This window comes from Sorghum bicolor, chromosome 10, assembly GCF_000003195.3.
Source record: "Sorghum bicolor cultivar BTx623 chromosome 10, Sorghum_bicolor_NCBIv3, whole genome shotgun sequence".
Lineage (NCBI taxonomy): Eukaryota > Viridiplantae > Streptophyta > Magnoliopsida > Poales > Poaceae > Sorghum > Sorghum bicolor.
Window position 1 is genome coordinate 27971333 of NC_012879.2, and position 10615 is coordinate 27981947.

General features: G+C 47.5%; 1 protein-coding gene across 1 annotated transcript; it reads right to left on the reverse strand.

The window, feature by feature from the left end:
• LOC110431127 (golgin subfamily A member 6-like protein 10) lies at positions 7839 to 10251 on the reverse strand. The gene is made up of 5 exons (XM_021449833.1): positions 10190 to 10251; positions 10022 to 10098; positions 9888 to 9943; positions 9434 to 9656; positions 7839 to 7990 (listed from the first exon to the last, which is right to left on the reverse strand). The coding sequence occupies exons 1-5, from the start codon at positions 10249 to 10251 to the stop codon at positions 7839 to 7841; spliced, it is 570 nt and encodes a 189-aa protein (XP_021305508.1).

The following is a 10615-nucleotide window of genomic DNA, read 5'->3' on the forward strand; positions in this document are numbered from 1 at the left end:
TTGTTGCACAAAAATAAAGTAGAGACACACAAGACATAATAATAATAATAGTAGTACTCTTTATTGATCTTGAGGCATTTAGTACAAAAGACTGATAACAAACTGATAGTAAACTAATAATAATAGCAAACTTAAACCGAATTTAAAGATAGATGACTAAGATGCATTGCCTCAAGGTCTAATCTAGATAACTTAGTGGCGCTCTAATTCCTTGATCTTCTTGTTGGCACTGGCAAGATCCTGCCTAAGGCCTAGTATAATGGTGTTGTGGTTAGAGAGCTGCCTAGTGAGGGAATTAATTGAGGACTGGAGGTCTATGATAATTCTATCTAGCCTGCGAACTTCCTCATCAATATCCATTATAGTCTTGCGACGCTTGGGAGGTGTCTCAAAAGCATTGAGAGAATGCTTCGGGGCTGCCTTTGGAGGGATGAAACGGACTTTGGCTGCTCTAATCCCTTCAAAGTAAGGCCTTTCCTCCTCTGAAGTGTAGCGTACGCTGCTGATCTCGCCGCTCCGGTTGGTCTTGACTCCAACGACCCTCTCATTGGGTCTAGGTGGAAGGATCCTTGTGCCGATTGGCACCTTGATAGTGGTCTTCGTCTTGGATGATGGTCCTTTGAGGAGTAGGGGTTGTGGTGGTGCGGTGAGAACTGGTTGAGCATGGTAAGATTGGGCGGAGCTGCGTTGGCGTAATGGCATGGCTTCTAGCTGACGCTCTGTTTTGGCCGGGACGAGAGCACGGGCATCGGGGTCTTCCACTGGCTCCATGTTGAGGTTGAAGGGGACGACTTCGCAATCGTCGTGGTACTTGTCGGCCATTGGAGTAGCAAGGAACTAATAAAATTTTAATTGAAGTAGAGCTAATTAAGCTCTAATTAAAGGAGAGCTAATCAAGCTCTAGTAGAAGGAGAGAAAGCTTGGTGGCTTGGTGTTTGAAAACTGAGGTCAGGGGTCTGTTTATATAGGGGTCAAAAGGATGCCTATATGGGTTGTTCGGGTTGCTCCCGTCGATGTGCGTGCGAAACTTTCCATCCGAGGGATTATTCGGATCACCCTAAGTGCATTTTCCATAACAGAGAAAGTCAGGACCGAGGGGGAACAGGGGCTGGGCGCCCGCCCCCTTGACCTGGGCGCCCGCCCTCTCTCTGGCTCCTCTGTGGGCCCACTTCTCCGAGCGCGTTTCTAGATGCGAAATTATTTAGAAAAATATATATATGACCCAAAACCATCAGACCAAAAGTGTCGGGCTCTAATTCTCCATGGGAAGGTAAAAATGGACTACGTCTATTTCTTCAAATTCCTCATTGGGCTCTAAAAATAATTTAAGACGTTGACCATTTACCTTGAATAACGTACCTTCACTGTTTTGAAGTGTGATAGCTCCGTGGGATTATGAATTGATTACCTTGAATGGTCCTTCCCATTTGCTCCGGAGTTTTCCATGCCCGAAAAGCTTCACCCTAGAATTAAAAAGTAATACCTTATCTCCGGGTGTGAACTCCTTCTGCTTGATTCTCTTGTCATGCCACCTCTTGACTCTTTCTTTGTAGATCTTTGAATTGTGATATGCCTTCTCTCGCCATTCTTCCAATTCTGATAATTGCATTCTTCTATAATCTCCAGCAACATCTAGGTCCATATTCCATCTCTTTATGGCCCAGTGTGCTTTGAATTCTAGTTCAATAGGTAGATGGCAAGTCTTCCCATACACCAATTGGTATGGAGACATTCCAATTGGGGTCTTGTATGCTGTCCGGTATGCCCAGAGTGCATCGGGTAACTTGTCTTTCCACGCCGTTCCCATTTCATTTACTGTCTTCTGAAGAATATTCTTGATTTGTTTGTTGGAAGTCTCTGCTTGGCCACTTGTCTGAGGATGATAAGGGGTAGCGACGTTGTGACGGATTCCATGTCTTGATAGATATTGCTTGAAGCGTTTGTCGATGAAGTGTGCTCCTCCATCACTTATCACTACTCTGGGGACTCCAAATCTTGGAAATATAATTTCTTCAAATATCCTCTTTGAACTGACGTTGTCGGCATGCTTGCAAGGTAATGCTTCTACCCACTTGGAGACATAGTCAACCGCCACCAAGATGTACTCACACTTCTTTGATGGAGGAAATGGACCCATGTAGTCTATTCCCCAGACATCAAAGAGCTCAAGCTGAAGGTTGTTGGTGAGTGGCATTGCATCCCTTGTATTTATGTTTCCGTGCCTTTGACATGGCCCACATCTTCTGATATATTGCTTCGTGTCTTCATACATTGTAGGCCAATAGAATCCACACTGCCAGATCTTTGAATGTGTACGGAATGCTCCATAGTGACCTCCATATGGTGATGAATGACATCTGTCGATGATCTTCCATCCTTCCTCAGTGGTCACACATCTCCTAAGTAAGCCATCAGAGCATACTCGGAAGAGGTATGGCTCGTCCCATATATGTGAACGACTTTCTTGAATAAGCTTCTTCTTGTTTGCTCCTGGTGGTACATACCCTGAAACCATAAAATTAACAATATCTGCATACCAGGGGTCAGACCTGTTAATCCCGTAGAGCATGTCGTCCCGGAGTGAATCATTGATGTGGGTTTCCTGTGGACTCTTAAAATACATTCTAGACAAGTGATCAACAATAGAGTTTTCTACTCCCTTTTTATCTTTTATTTCTATGTCAAATTCTTGGAGTAATAAGATCCATCTAATCAGGCGAGGTTTAGCATCTTTTTTAGTGAGCAAATATTTTAATGCAGCATGATCAGTGTAAACAATTATTTTAGCTCCAACTAAATAAGATCTAAATTTATCTATGGCAAAGACAACAGCCAGAAGCTCTTTTTCAGTGGTTGCATAGTTAAGTTGAGCTCCTGTCAAAGTTTTACTGGCATAAGCAATTGCATGAGGCTTCTTATCTTTAGTTTGCCCCAATACTGCCCCCACAGCATAATCACTAGCATCACACATAATTTCAAAAGGCAACGACCAATCAGGGGGTTGAATGATTGGTGCACAGATGAGTGCTTTCTTTAATAATTTGAAAGATGTTAGACATGCATCATCAAATTCGAAAGGAGCATCCTTGGCTAGCAAAAGAGTAAGTGGTCTAGCAATAAATGAAAAATCTTTTATGAATCTACGATAAAAACTAGCATGGCCAAGAAAGCTTCGAATTCCTTTTATGTTCATAGGTGGAGGTAGTTGTTCAATTACTTCAATTTTAGCTTTGTCTACCTCAATACCTCTTTCAGACACTAAGTGTCCTAGCACTATTCCTTCCCTAACCATAAAATGACATTTTTCCCAATTAAGGATTAAGTGCTTTTCTTCACATCTTTGCAAAACCTTGTCTAAGTTTTCAAGACAACTATCAAAAGTTTTTTCCATAAACGGAGAAATCATCCACGAAAACTTCCATAATCTCTTCAATCATATCAGAAAATATAGACATCATGCATCTTTGAAAAGAAGCTGGTGCATTGCATAACCCAAAAGACATTCTACGGTAAGCATAAGTTCCATAAGGGCATGTAAAAGTGGTTTTGCTTTGATCATCAGGATGGATCGGGATTTGATGATACCCTGAATATCCATCTAAGAAACAGAAGAATGAATGGTTTGCTAACCGCTCTAGCATCTCATCTATAAAAGGTAAAGGAAAGTGATCTTTTCTCGTGGCTTTGTTTAGTTTTCTATAGTCTATGCACATCCGCCATCCTGTGACGGTGCGTTGCGGAATTAGCTCGTTCTTTTCATTCATAATAACTGTCATGCCTCCCTTTTTGGGCACAACTTGGACTGGGCTCACCCACTCACTGTGCGGCAGAGGATATATAATCCCTGCATGCAGCAACTTTATAACTTCCTTTTTAACTACCTCTCTCATAGTGTTGTTAAGTCTACGTTGGGGTTCTTGAGAGGGTGTAACAGAAGGATCTGTTGGAATACGATGGGTACAAATCATAGGACTGATTCCTGTAAGATCTAGAAGTGAGTAGCCGAATACTGAGTGATGTTTCTCAAGAATGGTCATTAATCGCAAAGTTTGATCCTGAGTGAGTTTATCGCTAATGATCACAGGGAACTCTGGATTATTGTTTAGGAAAGCATAGGTAAGACCGGGTGGTAAAGTTTTAAGTTCTATGGGGGGTCTAGGTGTTTCTGCAAACTCGTCTAAGGGTTCAGGCTCAGAAGGTTCGTCTTCTTCTTCTGTGAAGAAAGGAGTTTCGTCTTCTAAGTCTGATTCATCTAAAAGCTCTAGAGATGCAGCCTTTACTTCCTCCATAGGATCAGGCAAAAAGATATGACTCGGCCTTATTATTTAAGGAGTGTGAAATTATCATTGGGAATTGAAAAGTTTTTCCAAAAGAAATGTGTAGCTTTCCAGTATGACCTTCATAAAGGAGTCTTCTAAAAGGTTGTCCTATTAACAGGTCGAAGTCCCATGTATTAAAGATATAGAAGTTCAAATGAACCATGGAGCCTTCTACCGTAAGAGGTAGGACATTAATAATTCCAAAACTGAGGACTAATCATCCCGAAGATTCCTTTATAATCTTTGTTGTGGGGGTTAAGACAAGATTTTTAAATAGTTTAAGTGCAAAAGATTCAGACATAATGTTGATCCCCACAACAGGATTATAAAGAGCATTAAATCGATCAGAATTATAAGCACAACGTATAGTTATAGAGGGTGTGTCCAAACGGATCACATCAGAGGAAAGCTCTGATTCCTCCAACCATTTGCTACTCATTACTGAGATAAGCTCTCTTAATTGATATTCACTTGGTAAATAAATGCTAAACTGGCCGTTTTGGGGTTTGTCAATAGAATGGTAGTTTGAAATATTTCCAAAATCGGCAAAAAGATCGGATTCTATATCCAGCATGAAGTCCGGTGGTGGAATTTCTTCCTCTTGTGGCTCAAAACTTGGGATAGCTAAAGTAAATGAAGAATTTGGCAGAGTGTCTACTTCGGCTTCGTAGGTTTCATCATGAAGGGTATTATCCATCTCAGCTTCTAGGATTCTATCTAGGATCACTCTAGCTTCATCAGCAGGGATGCGAAAGAAAGAACCTCTAGACATTGTGTGTAGCATTTGTTTGTGATTTTTATGAAGACCTCAAAAATAGTGAAATAAAAGAACAGGGTCTTCAAGATTAAGGTTTGGACCAGATTCTAAAAGATCAGAAAAATGTTTCTAGGTTTCTCCCAAAGTTTCATTATCTTTTTGTTTAAAAGATAGGACTTCGAGTCTAAGGTCAGCTATACGGTCAAGGGAATAGAAATCTAGACAAAAGTTGGCTCGTAGAACTCGCCATTCACCTTGTTGTTGACTTACCTTCTGACTGTACCATTGTCTAGCTTCTCCCCTTAGAGAAAAAGGAAAAAGCTTCGAACGTAAAGTCTTATCAGAAATGCCTTCAATGCGAAGACAATCACATGTTTGCTCAAAATCTCTAATATGAAGGTAAGGGTTTTCGTCTTCCTTTCCCGAAAAAGATAGGTTTTGAATCATGGCAATCAACCTAGAACTTAACTTATACTGGGATGTTTGGATAGGTTGTGATGATTCCCATGGTAAAAGGTCAGTTGCTAAAGGGATTGCAGACTCATGGATCGATTTAGAATTTTGGTTTTCCATAGGGTAAGAGTAATGAAAAATAAATAAAGGATATAAAAGATAAGAAAAAATAAAAGTATAGATACAAGCTAGTAGCAAGACACAGGTTATCTCAGCAACCGTCTTTCTCCCCGGCAACGGCGCCAGAAATGCTTGTTGATATTTGGTAACGCAATAAGGAATTGATCCGCAAGCGCATGGATATCGGTGAGCACTTCACCCGGGAAATTATCCAGAGTATCGTATTTATTTTTTTACCACTAGGAGAAAGAGTGCATCTGACTAACCGGTCTATTACTACTAACCTTTAGGCACAAAGAATGTCTTTCGATGTGAGTGATAAATAGAGAAGACTGCAACCGTAGTCTCCTTGTAACCTTGGTAAGGATGATCTACTGTTCTAATGGGGAGGCTAACGGAATCTAGACACCACAGAGGATGTTCAACCGGCACCTATAAACCCTATCCTTCCTGCTAACGAGATGTGATCTACAAAGGTAGCTCGGAATTGTCACGTTCCTCACTACTACCACGGTCCAGCTAGTCAGGGAATATCTATGAGTACCCCAGCCTAAACACCACGTTTACGCCAGCAATGATTACTCTAAACTCTACGCGAAGAGATTAAAGTAAACTCATAAACCATAAGAACAATAAAACAAGAACTTACTAGAATTTAGAAGTCGAATTACTGAAGAATCCTCGGAGCAAGCTTCGGGTTAGGAGAACTTGATCCCGCAGGTACAAGCTTGGAGTAGACACCGACAGGCCGGGCATCCTCCACTCTACACCTCCACTCTATCTCTCTCAATCTAGTATAAACTAGAAGATCTATTTCTACCTTACATTGATTGCTAAGCCTAAAAAGAAATATTAATTAGAGAAGAGGTTTTCCTTCGAGGGCACCCCTCAGTCTCTATGATAATTTCTTCATGTCTTCTCCAGGGGCCAGGGGGCCTTGCTTATATAGTCCTCCCCTTCTATGCGTTTTTGGGTCGATAGGCGGGGTGGTACTATGTTTTTCTTGATCCAATAGGTCGGTGGAATATCCCGAGCGAAAGAGTCCTGATTTGGCTCCAGCAGGGGGGCGGGCGCCCAGGCTTCCAGGGCGGACGCCCTGGGCCTGGCCCAGTTTTGCCTCCGCTTCGGTCTCGTGGCTTCTGGAGTCTTCTAGATGAAGTAAAATTGCGCGGTGCGTTGATATCTCTATGTAATCCCGACATGTGGGCCTTTCTTCCTTATTTCCTGATAACCCCCTGAAGAAATAGATAAACAACAAAACTCGTGGAATTCTGTCAGATCAAACCCTAATTCTAGGTGATGGTTGCATATTGGTCCATTCTCTTGTTTATTTGATAACTAAAATTGATACTTAAGAACCATCAACAGGCGCCCTGGGCCTGGCCCCTCTCGGTCTCCGCTTCCTTCCCGTGGCTTCTGGAGTCTTCTAGATTGTAGAAAATTGCGCGGTGCGTTGATATCTCTATGTAATCCCGACATGTGGGCCTTTCTTGCTTATTTCCTGATAACCCCCTGCAGAAATAGACAAACACCAACACTTGTGGAATTCTGTCAGATAAAACCCTAAGTCTAGATGTTGATTTCATTTGGATCCTTTTCTTTGTTTATTTGATAATTAAATTTTATACTTAAGGACCATCAACACTCGCTTCCTCACCCTCAAGGTAATCGAGATCGCCTTAAAAAAAGACCAAATGGGAATTGCAGACAAAGGCGCAAAAAGAAACAAAGGTACCTCGAGTGGAGAGACAGATAAACAATCATAGAAATCTTCCAACCACTTAAAGACACAAGTATTACTTAAGACAGAATAGCAAAGTACTATACAAGGGGCCTCAGCACCCAGCGTAGGCTCGCAGGCCTAAGTCCGTGTCTCGGCCCTCACCATCCTCGCCCGTGCCTGAGCTAGACTCAGGAGGAAGTACTTCTGGCTCAAACAGCTTGGCCAGCCTCTCCCCAGGGACCTCTGCATCATCGATCAAGGCGTGGAGCCTCTCCTCGTTCTTCGCGTCAGTCTTGGAGATGTCGGTGACGAAGCCGTGGGACACCACCTCCATGTCGTAAGAAAAGCCTGAGCAGACCACCGCCATCGCTCGCTTCACTCCGACATGAAGAGCGTCCCGCACCCGGTCCCTCAGCGTAGCACCAAGGTAGCATAGCTGGTCGACGAGTGCGTCACCTCGAGCCTCCTACCTCGACTCGTTGACAGGCTCGAGCTCCCAGGAGGCCGAGAGGTCGCTTATCACGGTCCGTAGCCGACCATTCAAAGCAACCTCTCCCTCGAGCTGATCTTTGGTGGAACGGGCCTCAACTTGGGCGGCCAGCAGCTCATCTTTGAGCCCTGCAAAAATTAGATAACACCAAGCGCACCTCAAAAAAAGAAACTTGGTAGCAGAAACGTACCGCGGATACTCTCCTCCAGAGCCGTGTTCTCGCCAACCAAGCTGGTATTGGCCCTCTCGATCTCTTTATTGGAGCGCACCAGCTCGGTGTTGGCGACGCGCAGATCCTCGATCGCCTTGCCGGCCTGCGCGATGGCTCCTTCCTTCTCCAGCAGTGCCCACTTCAGATGACCGACGTCGTCAGAGAGGCTGCGGGAACGAGCCCGCTCCGCCTCGAGATCCTCAAGAGCCTTCTTTCTGGCCTCCTCCATGGCGCTCCTGGCGATCTCGCCATTCACACACTCTACCTTCATCCTCTAGAAGGATTCTCGGGCGGAGGCGAGTTCAGTCTGGAGGAGGCCCTTCTCCTTGTCTAGGTCAGTAGCCGTATTCTTGTAGGTTAGGGCCTCGTCCCGGGCCTTGGACGCAGCTTCCTCGACCGTCATAGCCCGCTCCCTCAGCAGCGCATCCTCTTCCACCGCCTTCCTCGAGGCCTCTCGAGCCTCGACCAGAGCAGCCTCCCTCTCCTTCTTCTCCTCCTCGAGTGCCAAGAGCTCCTTATAGGCCTTGAGGAGCTTCTCCTGCGTCTCCAGGAGTTTGTCTTGAAGGATGGGGAGTTGCTCCCAGCCGCCTCTCGTTGCGTGGATGAAGCTCGACGTAATGTGGGAGGTCTCTTTCAGATCCTACGAGCCAGCGATTGAGTAGTTAGAACATAAAACCAAACGTTCTATAAAGATTAAAGGACTGGGAAGTACTTACAAAGTAGGCCAGTCTAAGCCCATTGTTAACAACGTCAGACAGGAGCCCCACCGTGTGCTTCATCCAAAGGCGGAGCTCCTCGACGTGCTCCCACTTTTCTGCCTCCTTCCGGTCGTCTAGGAAGATGTTGGGCTCAGACGGATCGGTGGAAGCCCAGATGCGGATCCGGTCGGGGCACCAATTCTCCATCTCCTGGTCGGCCCGCGCCTTGACGCCTCAGATGAGCTCCTCGACGGTCTCGAGCGACCCCCCGTGGCGCAGGAACAAGTCGGCGAGGGAGGGGAACCGCCCGTCGTCGTCCACCGTCTTCCAGGTCTCGGTCTAGCTGCCTCCATCGACGCTCGACGTTCCAGCCTCGTCCTCCTCAGCGGGAATACGGTCCTCCCACGAGCGACGCTCCTGGAGAAATCCCGGAGCGATTCCGTCCATGCCGTAGATCGTCCTCCTGATCTTGGACTCGGGGTCGACGGGGGTACGCATCATACAGGCGAGCGCGACCACACCGTCCGCCCGCCCCGACTCTGCTGGGATCGAGGCGGGCGCCCCTGCATGAAGCCACGCCGGGGTCGGAGGACCGAAAACTGGCAGACCCTCCTCCTGGTTCCCGAGCTCTTGCGGCGCCGGTGGTACTGGTTGGGGCGGACTGTGAGGAGGAGGCTCGAGCAGTTCCTCCAACTGCTGGCCCCCCTGCTGCTGCTCCTGGGGCTCCTGCCGCTCCTGGCGACGATCCTGCTCCAGGAGCTCCTCGAGCTGGGGACCTGCTGGCAGATGCCCTTCCTCTCCTTCTTTCTGCTGTAGCCGCAGTTCCTCCTGTGGCTGCTGCCGCGTCTCCTGCTCACGCCCCTCTTCCTCTTTCTTCCTCTGCTCCTGGACGGAACGAAGCCCGGCAGGCCAGCGCGTCCGCTTCGCGACGCGAGAAGTCTAGGTTTCTTCATCCATAGGACGAGTATCCTTCGAAGACCCATCACCACCAGACCCATCACTTATAGTGATAGGATCCCCCTCGACCCCAGATCGGGGAGGCTCGGGGTCTCCCTCCTGCCCTTGGGGGTGAGGCGCCTCGACCCGCTTTGGCGACGATGGGGCAGACTCACCCACCAGGGGACGGGGCGGGGCGCTCTCAGCACCGGTCGGCGGTCGAGGGTCGGTGGAGCCTGTAAGACACACAAAAGCAAAGGTCAGTCATCACAAGAATGACATAACTCCCATAACAATGGGAATAAGCCACTAACCCGAATCTCTGGAGGCTGCGCCCACTTTAAGCCTTTTCGCCATTGAGGGCTGGGCCTGCTCAAGCGTCCGCTTCAACCTGAGGAAAGAGAAATGGGCATAAGGGAGACCGTTATACGAGAAAAGGCAAAGAAATAGGAGGATGAGAGTCACAACATCGAAGACCTTACCCCACAGGGAGAACGGCCCGCCTGCAGGTGCCTCGACCGGCAGGCCTCGAACCGCCCCGCATCGAGGCTCCAGGCCCCTTACGAGCGGGCGCAGGCCTTGGTTCAGCATCTCCCACCTGGCGAGCGCCAGGGCTAGCGCTCCTGCGGCCAGTTCCCTCTTTCCGGAGGCCGCGGTGCGGCCACAGGTCAATGGCCCCGTCGCCTAGGGCTTAGCCCGGCCGCCCGCCCTTGGTGCAGGGGGAGGTTGTGGGTGCGGGACGGCCCGACTTGGCGTAGGCGCGGGAGGGGTGTCCGCACGGGAGCGGTGCGACCCGCTCGGCCCCTCTTTTGGTGCTCCCGTCCGCGGGGCGTCGACGTCGCCTCAAGGCGGACCCTTGAGGATCCGGTCGACGCGAGACGCCATCCCCTCGGAGTCGTCGCTGTCGT

What these genes read in the sequence shown, in the direction of transcription:
- LOC110431127 (XM_021449833.1), bottom strand. Translation starts at nt 10,251, where the DNA reads ATGCGGGGCGGTTCGAGGCCTGCCGGTCGAGGCACCTGCAGGCGGGCC. An exon ending in CGGGCCGTTCTCCCTGTGGG is followed by an intron (nt 10,099 to 10,189) that starts GTAAGGTCTTCG and finishes CTCTTTCCTCAG; the next exon opens with GTTGAAGCGGACGCTTGAGC. An exon ending in CGCAGCCTCCAGAGATTCGG is followed by an intron (nt 9,944 to 10,021) that starts GTTAGTGGCTTA and finishes TGTGTCTTACAG; the next exon opens with GCTCCACCGACCCTCGACCG.